The sequence below is a fragment of the Cyprinus carpio genome, chromosome B13 (assembly GCF_018340385.1).
Source record: "Cyprinus carpio isolate SPL01 chromosome B13, ASM1834038v1, whole genome shotgun sequence".
Lineage (NCBI taxonomy): Eukaryota > Metazoa > Chordata > Actinopteri > Cypriniformes > Cyprinidae > Cyprinus > Cyprinus carpio.
In genome coordinates this window covers 27,994,892-28,011,473 of record NC_056609.1, presented here as the reverse complement: position 1 = coordinate 28,011,473, position 16,582 = coordinate 27,994,892, and the positions used below count along the sequence as shown (strand labels likewise).

Here is a 16,582-nt window from a genome sequence, read left to right as displayed (position 1 = left end):
GTTTTTTTTACATTTTGCAAGAGATGAAATCAAAACATTTGCTGCCATAGAAATTCGCATACACTACTATTCAAATGTTTGGAGTTGGTAAGAGTTTTGAATTATTTTGAAATATGTCTCTTCTGCTCACCAAGGCTGCATTTATTTGACCAAAATACAGTTAAAACAGTAATATTGTAAAATGTTAATGCATGATATTAAATAAATATATTTTTTGCTCAACAATGCATCCTCTGCAGTGAATGGGTGCTGTCAGAATTACAGTCCAAATATCACAATAATCCACAAGTAATGTATTTCATAAACGGCATGACTTGTCATAAACAAATCCATAAAGACATTTTTAACTTCCAATCATTGCTTCTGGCTAAAATACGAATCCATAATCCTTCTCCAGTAAAAAAAGATGTCTTGTCTGAATCAGGAGAGAAATACGCACAGATCGAGCACTGTTTACAAGCTAAAAAAAAAGCCCAAATCTGATCTAAACAAATACGCCTTAATGATGGATTTGTTTTTTACAAACATGCAGCTTTTCGTTTCTTAAGATGTTTATGATGGACTGGAGTGGATTATTGTGATGTTTTTATCAGCTGTTTGGACTCTCATTCTGACAGCACCCATTCACTGCAGAGGAGCCATTGGTGAGCAAGTGATGCAATGCTGAATTTCTCCAAATCTGTTCTGATGAAGAACAAAACTCATCTACATCTCGAATGGCATGAGGGTGGGTACACTTTCATTTTTATTGGGTGAACTGTTCCTTTAACTCAACCAATGGTGTGAGTTTGGCACTGTTGTCAACAATGGCAGATGGGTGTTCAAAAAACCTGAAATTATTATAAAACGGATAGTTCCGGTCCTTGATTCTGATTGGTTGAACCAAGTTTGAAGCTGTGTGTTGCTCGGCAACCACTTTGTTGGAACCACAATAGTTTCTGAGGAACTACAGTACAGACCAAAAGTTTGGAAACATTACTATTTTTAATTTTTTTGAAAGAAGTTTCTTCTGCTCATCAAGCCTGCATTTATTTGATCAAAAATACAGAAAAAAAAATAATTGTTTTTAAATTTATTATACTTTAAATTATCATTTATTTCTGTGATGCAAAGCTGAATTTTTAGGATCATTATCACATGATGACCTTTAGAAATCATTCTAATATGATGATTCATTATCAAAGTTGGAAACAGTTCTGCTGCTTAACTATTTTTTCAGAACATGTGATACTTTTTTAGGATACTTTGATGAATAAAAAGTAAAAAAAAAAAGAAGCGAATGTTTTTTAAAATATAAATATTTTGCAATAAAAAGCAATATACACTACTGGTCAGTAAATTGGGGGTCAGTAATTATTGTTTTTTTTTTCTTTCTTTTTTTAAATAAAATCAATACTTTTATTCAGCAAGGATGTGTTTAATTGATAAAAAAGTGATAATAAAGAAAATTATATTATTAGAATATATATTATTAGAATTTTTTTTTTATTTTGAATAAATGCAGTTCTTTTTAAAATTACCTTTTATTCATCAAATAATTAGACAGCAGAACTGTTTCCAACACTCATAATAAATCAGAATATTAGAATGATTTCTAAATGATCATTTGATAGACTTGATGTTACATGTGACACTGAAGGCTGGAGTAATGATGCTGAAAATTCAGCTTTGCGTCACAGGAATAAATTATTTTTTTTAAGTATAATCAAATAGAAAACTATTATTTTAAGTTGTAATAATATTTCACAATATTACTGTTTTTTCTGTATTTTTGATCAAATAAATGCAGGCTTGATGAGCAGAAGAGACTTAGTAGAAAATAGTAATGTTTCCAAACTTTTGGTCTGTACTGTACATTGTTTGGCGGAAGAATAATGTTTTTATTAATATCATTGCACTTTATTTGCTGTGTTTTATTTTGTAAAACCTTACTATGTGTATGGAATAACCGATTTATAAAAGCAATAAGCCCCGTAAAGCTATGGTTTACAATGAATTTATAACAGCTAAGGGGCATTGTTAGCTGTTATAAATTCATTGTAAACCATGATTTCTTGGGGCTTATTGCTTTATTAATTCATATTTTTGACAAAATATACTTCAGTTGGAAACCACAATAAAGTTAATCACTGTATCTGATGCATTTCAGCTTCCCATCAGAGCAAACGTGTGGTTTCACTCGATGTTTGCTGCATCGCTGGCAAGTCCCTGACAGTTTCTTCGCTGTCCTGTTGCAAGAGTCTGTGATTCAACGGTGGCGCATCTACTGCGCTCCTCGGCGCATGGTCCCCGGAGGAAATGACCACAACGTACCGGTCGTCCTCCGCGTCTGTGCTCTCGTGAACGTCCGCCGTCACTACTGAAGTGTCCGTGGTTTGCCGACTGCAGGAGGGTGAGGATGTGAGCACAGGGCCCTCGGCCGCCTCGCCGGGTAACTCCTCTTCCTCCTCGGGGAAGCTGGTGTTGATGTAGATAATGTCTCCTCTGCTGGAAACCGCGGGAAGCTTCCCCGCCAGACTCTCCAGCCTCTTCCTAACCTGTGTGAAGTCGGGTCGGTCCACCGGATCAGTGCTCCAGCAGCTGAACATGATGTCATACCTGAAACACAACAGCACAGGACGTGTTACAAGATTCAGATGTACTGAAAAACATTAACCCTATAAAGCCTACTATACCATAATTTTCATGCAAAGGCCTCGAAATTATCAACATGATCAAAACTTTGCTAAAAAAAACCCTGTTGCGCACAATTTACTGCATGCATTCTGTCCTCTTTTGGATGTTTTTTAGCAAGTATAAGATCTTTTAGTATAATTGTACAAATGTCCACCATCATGTTGTGGTTCATGTGTCTTTTTAAGAAACATAAGAATAACTTTGATATTGCTAGTAATATTTCAAGATGCAGACTTACTGGACTGAAGCAACTTAGGTTTACTTGGTTATATTATTAAGATCTCATCGATTTACATTACGTGCATCAGAATTTCATCACTTTTTGATCATATAAAATATCAACATCTGCACCAAATTTTGCTCAGTTTAGGTCTCTGAATAAAACCGAGCTGTTTTATCCATATTTTTACTTTATGAGCCATAAAGGCCTAATGTATCAATATGATGCTCAACATAAAACACAAGCAATCCTTTTGTCTAAACTATATATTTATTTATTTATACTATACTAAATTTATATTGTATGTGTCAGGCTTTACAGGGTTAATCCGTATCTTTGCCATGTTTTCCAGTATAGCTACCTAAATATCATTAAACAAGATCTATTTATTTAAGAAGCAAAATTGCATAAAATAGTATTTTCATAAAATGTATCTTTCTGGTGGAGCAAGTAATTATATATTTGATAATAGTCAAGCTTTTCCTGTCTTTAGAGTAATTTACTTCATACTTTTAAACAAAAGTAAATAGAATCGCTTTCAATTTTTAACATTTTTGTACTGGATAGGAGTTATTCACATGCTGGCGTTCACGGTCATTTTCAACACAAACTCACAGTTCATCCAGACAGTCGCTGGGTTGTTTCAGCCGGTTTCCCTCGAGGAGATAATCGTAAATCTCATGGTTTTGTACGCCAGGGTACGGGGTCATTCCTCGAGTGGCTATTTCCCACATGGTCACTCCAAAGGCCCACTAGAAGGAGAACAAGAGATAACAAACATCAACAACCTTCTGCAAAACAAACCAGCAAAAACTCAGTTTAAAAGTATAAAGTCAGTATGATTTTAATATTTTTATACCGAAAAGATTCATTAAAATGATCAAAAGTGTCACTAAGAACTTGTGCAATGTTAACAAGATTTCAATTTTAAAATGCTCAATAAATGCATCCTTGGTTGAACATAAAGAGACTTAAAACACATTAATATAAAACTAAAAAAAAATGAACACATCAATGGCAGTACCTACAAAACCAACTATGTCTTATACATTTGGATAAAACTGAACAATGAGGATGGCATTGATGACAGTTCCTACCACATCACTTTTCACCGTGAAGACTCTGTCAGCGAGGCTTTCCAAAGCGATCCATTTGACAGGCATCTTGGCTATCCGGCCCTGTCTGTAATAGTCTCCACTGTAGATTTTCTTAGACAGGCCAAAATCAGCAACACACACGCTCATATCATCACGCAACCTGCATGAAATAAAAATGTAAATTGCTTAAAACAAACACGGAGACTTCAAAGCTTCAAATAAACAGTTACAAGATACAAGCATTTCATGTTTTTTTAAAATAAGTCCATTCTGCTCACCAATGCTGCATTTATTTGATTAAAAATACAATAAAATTAACAATAATGTGAAATATTATTGCAAATTAAAATAACTGTTTTCTACGTTGATATATTTTTAAATGTAATTTATTCCTGTGATCCAAAGCTGAATTTTCAGCATCATTACTCCAGTCTTCAGCGTCACATGATCCTTCAGAAATCATTCTGATTTTAAAAATATCTGTATTTCTTGGTGCTTCCATGACTAAAAGTGTATAGCTCAGGACACGTACATGCAGTTGCGTGCTGCCAGGTCCCGGTGGAGGAAGTTTCTCCCGCTGAGATACTCCATTCCCAGAGCGATGTCAATCATGAACTTCAGGAGCATTTGTGTGGGTAGATACTGGAAATACAACACAACATCCTACTAGACCCCCATAGTACTATTTTGTAGCCAAACACTATCGTTGTTTTTTGCCATCTTACCACAGGCTCTTCACTGAGACGGGACAGAAGGAGGAAGCTGTGCAGGTCTCCATACTTCATGAAGGGAAGCACAACCATCGGTTTGGGAAAGTGGCCTGAAACAACCTCTAAACAGACACCTACGTGAACAAAACAACATTATAACAAAAGATGAACAATAATGGAACATCACTTTTCTCAACATATTATGGATTTGATCACTATTTCAGATGTTTTTATTCTGTTTGATCATAATGAGCATTCAGGCATGTTTCTTACCCAAGAGCCTGATGACGTTCGGATGGTGAAAATCCTTCATGCAAGCAGCTTCATTCAGAAACTCTTCGATCTCTCTCTGGGAGAAGTTATCCACTGGAAGAGGCAGAAATCAATGATTAATTTCATATTTTTTATGATGTTCTCTTCTGGCCTATCTAGTTATACAGATATAAGTTTAGTGCCTTTGCAGACGCTTGAAAAGATCCGGTAGCTCTCAGATTAGTTCATGCTACTTGAGGCAAGCGTTGTGGCTAATATATTAAAATAAAATCAGCTCTAAAAACACACAACAAAGAATGCAACAACATGCTAAAACAGTGTTTGTATCAATATCCAGAGTAAAAACGTTCAGTCATTGAGTCATGAAAGATGCACAGTAATATTTATTAAATACAATTCACAACCATTTTTGTATTAGATGTTGATTTGATTTTAAGGAGCACTCACAATTGGTTATTGACCGTATGTAGCCCCGCCCCTTTTTAGCGCTGTGTTTGTTGTCTTCTGTCTTCCGGTTGTATTTTTACAGTGAACTCACAGATTTATGAATGAGCTGCTCGTTTTTTAAATCTTACTGGTCTACTGACATTTGCTTCATTAACTCTACACTACATGAATCCACGTTACCAGCTAAATTACTCTTAGACAGCGATGCCATAGAAATATACAGAGCTACCGCTTCTAAACAGAAGTCCAAAGACAATATTCTAAAAATGTTGCACTTGTTTCGCTGGACAACAGGGTCAATAGTGAGAAGTAATTTTCATGAATATATTTAAATGAATTTCTTTACATAAATTAATAAGATTCTCTCATAAGTAAAAAATGAAAATCAACCTCTGCGTGCAAATATGGTAATAATTAAAACTGTAATGAATTACAATGTGCAAAAATAAAACATAAAATAAAACATACAAGAAATAATGATTTAAAATATAATATTTTTTCTACATAATTTGATATAAAATGTGAAACCTAAATATTTAAAATAATAATAATAATAATGACAGTAATAATAATAATAATAATAATAATAATAATAATAATAATAATATATGTAAAACATTTTTCAAAATAATGTCAAATAAATAACACTTAAAATACTTAAAATGTAAATATTTTTAAAACAACAATGACAACCACAACAACAACAATAATAATAATAATAATAATAATAATAATAATAATAATAAAAAAAAAAAAAAAAAAACTTAAAAAACAAAATAAACGAAAAACAAAGAAAAATAAAATACTTTTCATTTTTGAAACCAAAAAATGAACTCACATTTCATGGTCTTGACAGCGACTTTTTCCGAGGTTCCATCAGGTTTTCTGAGATGCCCCTCCATCACGGATCCAAACTCACCTGTAAGAGAGACCTCAGGTCATTAACCTCATCTCACACACATCCACATCACAACACATACACACAAAACAAATACCCACACAACTACCTCCCACCTAACCTACCCACAGAAATCAAACCGATGGACAGCAGGTCCCTCATGATCATCACGTCCTGGAGTTTGGCCTGAAGCTCACTGCTAATGCCCAGACTGGCAACTAAAAGAATGAAGAAATACTGCATAATCTATAAATTCTATAATTCTGGAAACTGGATACAGGCAGTTGATAAACACACTTATAATGCATGACGTACGTGTGATTTGGATGGCTGAGCGGTTGTAGGATCTCTGAGGTCTGTACTCAACGCTGGGAGTGAGTTTATCATCAGGTCCAAACAGACACCTGTAGAGGGCGCCAGTGATGTTCATTTATACATAAACAAACATGACAAACACACAGCAATACACAGTACAAAAACAAACATGTTACATGCTGTGATTTTCAGCTAAATGATTTTCCTACTTAGTATTATCTTTTTATTTTATTTATTTTCCTGTACAAAACTCTAAACCTTTCATAAAAAAATATAAATTAACTTCATAAAAAAAAACTATGCCATTGCTGTAAGAAAAATAAAATGATATGCCTTTTTTTCTAGAAATAAATAAATATAATAAAATATATACAATTAAGTAAGTTTAAGCTAAATAAATAAATAAACTCTGCCAATGGTGTAAGAAAAATAAAACATTTCTTAACCCCAATCTAAGAAAATTTACATATTTAAACAAAAACAAATACTTTTGATAAATGTTTCAAAACAATCAATACTTAAAAACTATTCACAAAACAAGACTTAATGTCTAGTGTCATTATGCTTGTATCTTTGATTTAAGAATATTTAGATATCCCTAACAAACTTTTTTTTTTTTTGCAGTGTAATCAGTACGATGCAACAAGTATCAGTGTAATCAAACAACAGCAGTACGCACTGTTGGGGTAACATCAAACCTGCGTATGCAAAGCAGTGCAAGCTGGATTTCTAAGCAGACATTTCATTAACCCTGGTTTGTCCACATATGAGCACTAATTTTCCCGTCTGTCTTCAATGCAGATTAGATTTATTTTCACCACATTTGCAGATTAGATTTATTTTCACCACATTTGCAGCAATTTTAGATACAGCCTGAAGGACCTTGAACAGTTAACATTTGGTTAGTAACGTAGTAGTTCTTCAACCACAAAACCACCACAACTCCCAGCGCAAACTATGGTTACAGTCAGCCAGAAGCTGTTCCAGAGAATGAAGGAGGAGATGTTGACAGTCTCACTTGCAAACAACCAGATGTAATTTGAAACTCTTTGCTCAGCGCTGCTTTGGCCAACTCCGTCCTCCATAATTTAGTTTTACTAAGAAGCCATGCTGTTTTTACAGACCAACTCTCCCCTACTTTTCTTCCCTGAAGCCTTCAATTTCTTGCCCCGAGTACATTAAGAAGAACATACTCTGGTCTCTGAAATAGCCCTTGTTTTTCAGATTTGGTCTTGGAATGAAAAGACATCTGAAAATCACACAGCAAAGTGAGATTTAACAACAATTACAGCAATCAAATCTCGAGTGATAAAATGAAGTGCTGGAGTGGAAAATGCCTTTCATAACACCTCCGAAAAACTGAATAACAAGAAAAAAATTCATACAGACACAGAAGATGGTAACTAAATGAAAGCACATTCGTTTGGATTATTTTAATTTATTATGTATTTTAATTTAAATGTTTTATGTATTATTTTATTTATTAAATGGATTTATTTGGTTAATTTACGTAATTTATATATATTATATAATCTATATTATATTTCATGTGTGTGTGTGTGTATTATTATTTCAGTAGTATTTATATAATATTTATATTTCATAATTTAATCAATTAAGTTACAAATTTATGTTTATAAAATTATATATGCACATAATTCTACATTATTGAATTAACTCAAAAAATTATAAAAAATATAATGATATATAATATGAAAATAAATATAAATAATATATATAAATAAATATATATTATTTATTTATGACTTTGATTTATTTATATTTTTTGATGTATCATGCATAATAAGACCAGAAACTGGTCAAATAAATAATTTTGATTTCATGTTGACGAAGAAAAAAAGAAATGCCAAACAACTTACTGCAGGTAAGAGCGATTGTGCAACCAAATGGCCACAAACATCACTATCATCAACAGACAGAAACTGCAAACCACTCCAAGAACGATGTACACGGAGTCGGGATGACGGGGAATCGGAGTCGAGGAGGGAGACTCGGGCAATTCTGAAATCAAAACACACACGCATTAATAAACAACTGCATTAACAATAAGGCTGCCATATGTACTTTTAACTAAGGTCAGTATGATACTAAACCTTATTTTCCTCTATGTTTCGTACTCCTGTTGAATCTCACTAATGGCTTTTTATCCCAAAGCTCAGTTCAGCAGCTTGAGTTTTTCAACTGGTAACTCGTGTGTCCTTTGTTCATGACCCTCGTTTGGTCCAAAACATTGAGCTCACACAAGAGTGATTTAACTTCAGCTGTTTAGCTGCATAAGCGTTTGGTTGTTTCCCAAACAAAAATCCCTCCTGACTGTTGCAAGACTATTTGTATTTAATTGACTGCATATTTAAAGAGGGTTTTAAACTCTATAATCAACTGGAAATGTTTCTTAGGAGAATCTATGCACGTATGCACTGCAATTCATTTGCAAATCAAGACGAGTTCAGCAGGATGCCTTCCAGAGTAAAGCAGAAATTCAGGTTTCCTGCAGTGCTTTTGAGTATTAAAAATATATTTAATTAAAACTGATTCCAGGAACTGCATTAATGCCATGGGCTAGACTGTTAACAGGGTAATTGCAGGAAAGCTGTTATTTTTTTGGTCTAGACTTGGTAAAAATATGAATGCATTTAAAGGACCTTCTTAAGTAATAAAAAATATATAAATAAATAAACATAATAAAACTGTAATGAAAATAAAATTGAAATAATTATATACAATTATAATAAATGTAATATAATATACATTATATAGAAATCTATAAATATAAATAATATAAAATATAAATAATATATTAAACAAACAAATAAATAAATCCACCGCACATATCAGCTACCTGGGACAATAGTCAAAAAAAAAAAAAAAATAATCACAAATAAAAAATAGATAAAAAAAAAAAATCACATAAATAAAAAATATTATAAAAATAAAATTATAATTCTATACAATTATTATATAAATTAATATACAATAATATCAATTATATAAAATATATAAATTACATAAAATATGAATTAAATAATAAAAAACAAAGTTTCAGTTACCTGGGACAATAGTCAATTATACACAAAATGATTAAGAAATACATACAATAAATAAAAATATTAAATTAAATAAAACAATTAATTTAAAAAGAAATAATAAAAATTAAATAGATTAAATATTTTTATTTATTGTATGTATTTCTTGATCATTTTCTGTATAATTAACTATTGTCCCAGGTAACTGATGTCCACTGTGGATTTATTTGTTTGTTCGTTCGCTCGTTCGTTCGCTTGTTCGTTCGCTCGCTCACTCACTCAGCATTGCAATATTTTGTTACATCAATCTGATACTCAAACCCAGGGGAAGGTTCTTGCATCTACTCACCAGCGTCTGGTACAAAGAGCCAGTAGCGAGATCTTTTGGTCCCACAGCCGCTCTGAGTGCAGGCCACCACCTCCACACTGTATGTGCTGTTGAACACCTGCAGCGTCACTGCGGCCTCTGTGCTGATGCTGTGAATCTAAAACCCATTTTCACACAGACACAGAACAAAACCAGATTATTTTTAATCAGCGTATGGTCAAAAGTCTAGCACAGACTGGTGTGAATCTCCATGCTGGTTCAAGCTGGCTTATACTAGTTTGGTATTCAGACTGAGTATTTTTTTTAAATCATGCTGAAATGTGAGCATCGAATATGATCATCAGGCTTTTGAGTATATATATATATATATATATATATATATATATATATATATATATATAGATATATATAGCATCGAATATGATCATCAGGCTATATATATATAATTATTTTTTTTAAATCATGCTGAAATGTGAGCATCGAATATGATCATCAGGCTTTTGAGGAACGTTTATTTGTTCATCTCTCAGTCATCATTGTACTGCATTGCATCATAAAACTGAGCATTTGAATATATTCTTATTAAAATAATACTGGCAGATATAGATTGAAAACTGGTATTTATATGCATTTTATGTAAGTATCTGTTGTACTGTTATAAAGATCTCATAGATTTACATTACAAGCTATCAGAATCTGCACCAAACTCCATACTCAGAATAAATAAAAACAAATAAAAATGTATATATTATATTATATTAGATGAGCCATAAAAGCTTGATGCACCAAATATGACGCTCATTTTTTTTCCCAAGATTTTACAATATTACACAATTAAAAAAAATAAATACAGTTAAGTATTACAGGAAAATAACCCTTTTGTGTGAAACCACACCAAAAACAGTGTAAAAACAAAACTTAAAGGCTGGATGAAAAAAGAGAAAGAAAAAGAGAAACTGTTTTGGGTGAGCCATGTGCTTGCAGGATGCAGGAAGTGTAACACACACACACACACACACACACACAGAGAGAGAGAGAGAGATGCATGTGACACATCCATGCTGCTGGTTGCGTAAAGCTGTTATTGTCACTCCTGTTCCCAAAACCTCTCTTACACGAGTCAGTGAGTCTTCACACGCTGTCAGCCGCTTTTACATCCACAAATAAAAAAAAAACTGCATCTGAACTTTTACAAAAACAAGAAGTGAGTTGTTCTAGGGGCCCTGATAAGTCTATTTTAGTCTCATTTCTGCATGAACCATATTGACCCGAATATAAGACGATGTTTTTTTCTTGGAAATACATCTGAAAAAACGCGGTGGTCTTATATTCAAGGTCTATACTTTGACATGTCAGTAATACAACCACAACAATTAGAGGCCAAATACGCGTAAAACGAGTGTGCCATGAAAAAATAAATAATAATAATAATAATAATAATAATAATAATAATGTAATGCAGGGGCGATTCTAGGATTTTCATTTTTACAAGGGTATACTAAATACATACATACACTCAGCAGCCACTTTATTAGGAACACCTGTTCAATTGCTTGGTAACACAAGTTGCTAATCAGCCAATCACATGGCAGCAACTCAATGCATTAAGGCATCTAGATGTGGTGAAGAGGACTTGCTGAAGTTCAAACCGAGCATCAGAATGGGGAAGAAAGTGGAATTAAGTGACTTTGTACATGGAATGGTTGTTGGTGCCAGATGGGCTGGTCTGAGTATTTCAAAAACTGCTGATCTACTGGGATTTTCACTCACAACCATCTCAAGGGTTTACAGAGAATGGTCCAAAAAAGAGAAAATATCCAGAGAGTGGCAGTTGTGTGGCTGAAAATGCCTTGTTGATGTCAGAGGTCAGAGGAGAATGGGCAGACTGGTTAGAGATGATAGAAAGACAACAGCCATCTCTGAACGCACAATGCGTCGAGCCCTGATGCAGATGGGCTACAGCAGCAGAAGACCACACCGGGTGCCGCTCCTGTCAGATAAGAACAGGAAACGGAGGCTACAATTTGCACAGGCTCACCAAAATTGGACAACAGAAGATTGGAAAACCGTTGCCTGGTCTGATGGGTCTTGATTTCTGCTGCGACATTAAGATAGTAGGTTCAGAATTTGGAGTTAATAACATGAAAGCATGGATCCATCCTGCCTTGTCTCAACGGTTCAGGCTGGTGCTGGTGGCGTAATGGTGTGGGGGATATTTTCTTGGCACACTTTGGGCCCCTTAGTAACAATTGAGCATCGTATAAACAGCACAGTCTACCTGAGTATTGTTGCTGACCATGTCCATCCCTTTATGACTACAGTGTACCCCTCTTCTAATGGCTACTTCCAGCAGGATAATGCACCATGTCACAAAGCTCAAATCATCTCAGACTGGTTTCTTGAACATGACAATGAGTTCACTTTACTCAAATGGCCTGCACAGTCACCAGATCTCAATCCAATAGAGCATCTTTGGGATGTGGTGGAACGGGAGATTCACATCATGGATGTGCAGCCGACAAATCTGCAGCAACTGCGTGATGCTATCATGACAATATGGACCGAAATCTCTGAGGAATGTTTCCAACACCTTGTTTAATCTATGCCACGAAGAATTAAGGCAGTTCTGAAGGCAAAAGGGGGCCCAACCCGGTACTAGCAAGGTGTACCAAAGCGGCCAGTGTGTGTGTGTGTGTGCGCGTGTGTGTGTGTGTGTATATAATATACTCACACACGTCTGTGTGAATTGGGGGGCTATTTTATGGTATATATATATATATATATATATATATATATATATATATATAGTGCAAAATGTATATACCAAGAGCACATGTATATACCAATTCCACTGTATTGCATAGATAGGTATAACATATAACTGAATAAGCCAAATACATGTCTTCATGATCTCACACACACACCTGTCTACTGTACACACACACACACACACACAATTTTACTGTTTGCATTTCTAGTACAAACCTCTTTCCTTAGTTCAAGTATGCAAACCTCTTAGCCACATGCACTGGAAAATGTATTACACTGAAAGTTACATTTTCAAATGAAAATAGCAACATGATTAAATTATAAATTATTCCTTCATAAATGCTTCATTTTCACTGAAGGAAACACCTGGTTGAACGCAGCGAAAACTTAAGCTACAGTAGAAGGGGAACCGATTGATATTTTGTAAACTGTATTTATGACAAAGAACAAAACTGCACAGATGCAGATATTATAAAAATCTATCGTTAGACACACACCTTATCCTCTGTTTCTCGCTCTGTTGCATCTGCCGCCGTTTACATTATAAAATCTAAAATAGACCTACTCAAACACTAACACGGTCTGCTATGGCTCTGCTCAGAGATTTACACTGCAATTAATTTAGTTTGCCTAGTCAATCCTTCCTTAAATCATAAACTCGAATGTCTTCCAGGTGTCTCGGGATGAACTTTTTAAAAGATTACCTTAATTCATGCATATTACTGTTGGCCATGCATGAGAAGCAACACAATAGATTAAGGTTAAATGGATGCGAAAAAAGAAAAACAAACCAAAAAGAAAAACTAAATCCTGGCCCAGCCACTGCGATAAGCCACTTCTGGTCGTCTAGCTCACATAATGGCTTCCTGTTTTTTACAGGTCCTTAAATTTTTCAATCCTTGCTCTCCATTTGTTGAAGGAACCCCAGATTACTTAGAGAAAAGCAAACTCAGCAGTTATATTTAAAACCAGCCTAAAACAACATGCTTTTCAAACTTACCAAGAAACTGATTGACTGAAACACACTCATTTACTGAAAATAAACCTGATCGCCTCCTGCAGTGCATTACTGTCTCAATCATCTGCAGTGCATTTATAAAATGAATAGTTATTTGGATTTCTTCAAGTGTTTAGGGCCTAAACCAAAAATACATTCTCAGCTACCTTTAATGTAAATGAACCCTTAATACAATGACTTAGTTATTTAAATCAGCTTAACTGAACCATTCCAGGAACTGTGCAAACAAAACAAAACAAAAAACAAAAATGCATTTTTATTTTGGGTTGAAAAATTAAACCAGAGTTATCTTTATTATTATTGTTAAATAAAAAGCTATTAAAAACATCTTTGTTAATTAAATTAAAGGTGCAAACCAAAACAGTTAAACTAAACAAACAAAATTAAACTAAATGACTTTGTTATTTAATTCATCATAACTGAACTATTCCAGGAAGTGGATAAGAATTGCCATGTGCCAAAAAAAAAAAAAAAAAAAAAAAAAATTAAAAAAAAAAAATAAATATATATATATATATATATATATATATATATATATATATATATATATATATATATATATATATATATATATATATATATATATATATATCCCAAAATAAAAATAAATTATTATTTTTTTTTTACTTCTATATATATATATATATATATATATATAGAAATCAAAAATAACAAAAAACATTAATTAATTTTTATTTTGGGGTGAAAATTACCCTGGGTTATTATTAACTAAAAATAGCTAAAAAAAAAAAAAAAAAAAGATTAATTACAATAAAGGTAAAATGAAGAATAATATAATTATTGTAATTATTAAATAATTTCTAAACAAACAAAATTAGAAAATGTTCCTTGGCCACTAACTGAAACAAGTTTAATTGAAGCACTAAAACTGCCAACTGGAAACAAATAAAACTAACACTATAACTGAAATAAAAAAAAAAATAACCTAAAAAGTAATATTTAAAAAAAGAAAGAAAGAAAGAAAATTGACAAAAGCACAAAAAAAGCTAATTCAAAATATTAACAAAGCTATAATAATATAAAAATAATACTAAAATAACACTGCACAAATGCTCTTGAAAGGTTTTATGAGATTAAAACTAGCAGACTTTCATGTGTATATTCTTGTAAGTTTCTGTGATAAAATGTTTGCCAAAAACCCAAAATAAATGTAGGTCAAAATCATTCACTCTTCCATGAGCAGATGTTACTTGACAAACTAATTGGTCATTTTGTCGAGGGAAAGCAACAGGTGTTGTTCTGTTAGCAGCTGCATGACACTCATTTCCAGTTCCTGTTGTGTTCACAGTGTGAGATCACACAGGTCAGTCACGGCAGATTGTTAATCGCTGACACTGATGCGTCGTCATGTATTCCAGGTTATTCAGTGGTGAGTCATGACAGAGGCACAATAACAAATAACTTGTCCACACACTGTTGGTTTCCTGCTACCAGGACAGAAACAGGAAGTACACATTGTCTAAAATGCCATGCTTTAATAAAACCACACAGTCACTGGCCACACAGGGCATTGATAGGTGACTAGTAGCACATGTTCTGTGTAATAAACTTTTTTCAACATGTTGTTACACACCTGACCATGAAAACTTTCTATTCTGGTTACCCAAACAACCCACTCTGGGCTAAAAATATATAATGTCATTATTTTTCCAATTGCACTTGTGGTGGAGAAGTGACATGCTTCTTCTTTACACAAATAGTTCACCCAGAAATGAGCATTTGCTGAAAACATACATCCAAAATATAGATGTGTTTGTTTCTTCATTTCCAATGGATCCTCTGCAGTGAATGGGTGCCGTCAGAATGAGAGTCCAAACAGCTGATAAAAACATCACAATAATCCACAATTAATGTACTGTATGGTGAAGGTAAAATCTGCATGTTTGTAAGAAACAAATCCACCATTTAGACGTTTTAAACCTAAAACATCACATCTACTAAAAACAAAAATCCATAATCATTAATAAAAAGACTTTAATTGATTGAATTAAAAACACCTTAAATGGTGGATTTATTAATAACAAACATGCAGCTTTATGCTTCAGAAGAGGTTAATTGATGGACTGGAGTGGTGTGGATTATTGTGATGTTTTTATCAGATGTTTAGACTCTCATTCTGACGGCACCCATTCACTGCAGAGGATCCATTGGTGAGCAAGTGATGCAATGCTACATTTTTCCAAATCTGATGAAGAAACAAACTCATCTACATCTTGGATGGCATGAAGGGGCAAATACATTTTAAGAAAATTTTAATTTGGGGGTAAATTATTGCTTTAACAAACACTGCAAACCGATAAAAGCATAATATCATAATGAAGACATCTGCTTCAGGAGCTTTCATTAATACAGCTGAACTCAAGCAGGCTGGCATGCCCGAGGAAACTGTAAAAATGAATGATCTCAGACTGTCGCTTTCATCTTAAAAACAAGAACAGCTGTTTTATTGTAAATTCTCTAGCTAATTTCCTCACAGCTGGTGAAAGTGACTTGTTGTGATCTCAGATCCAATGAAGAACCATGTCTGTTGAGCAACCTCGGAGAAGTTGATGAACTGTGCAATAAAAATAAATGGTTACACACAGGATATCTAGATACTATAAAGTCTGTTTAGGGGGTCTTGCTCTTATTTTGAGAGCCACAAGACTCTTAAAGGGGTCATATGATGTTGCTAAAAAAGAACATTATTTTGTGTATTTGGTCTAATGAGATGTGTTTATGCGGTTTAAGGTTCAAAAAACACATTATTTTCCACATACTGTGCAT

General features: G+C 33.5%; 1 protein-coding gene across 1 annotated transcript in view; it reads right to left on the bottom strand.

Annotated features, from left to right (window-relative positions):
• Positions 1-1,802: 1,802 nt before the first annotated feature.
• The window catches only part of LOC109081465 (tyrosine-protein kinase Mer-like), a 29,557-nt gene continuing 14,777 nt past the window's right edge, over positions 1,803-16,582 (bottom strand). The window contains exons 9-19 of the mRNA XM_042737548.1: positions 10,030-10,165; positions 8,517-8,658; positions 6,637-6,725; positions 6,447-6,539; positions 6,262-6,342; positions 4,977-5,069; positions 4,719-4,837; positions 4,526-4,635; positions 3,994-4,153; positions 3,512-3,648; positions 1,803-2,598 (exon numbers count right to left, since the gene is read on the bottom strand). Coding sequence (XP_042593482.1) covers positions 2,157-2,598; positions 3,512-3,648; positions 3,994-4,153; positions 4,526-4,635; positions 4,719-4,837; positions 4,977-5,069; positions 6,262-6,342; positions 6,447-6,539; positions 6,637-6,725; positions 8,517-8,658; positions 10,030-10,165 — 1,602 coding nt within the window. The 3' untranslated portion in view covers positions 1,803-2,156. The remainder of the gene's footprint in view (positions 2,599-3,511; positions 3,649-3,993; positions 4,154-4,525; positions 4,636-4,718; positions 4,838-4,976; positions 5,070-6,261; positions 6,343-6,446; positions 6,540-6,636; positions 6,726-8,516; positions 8,659-10,029; positions 10,166-16,582) is intronic.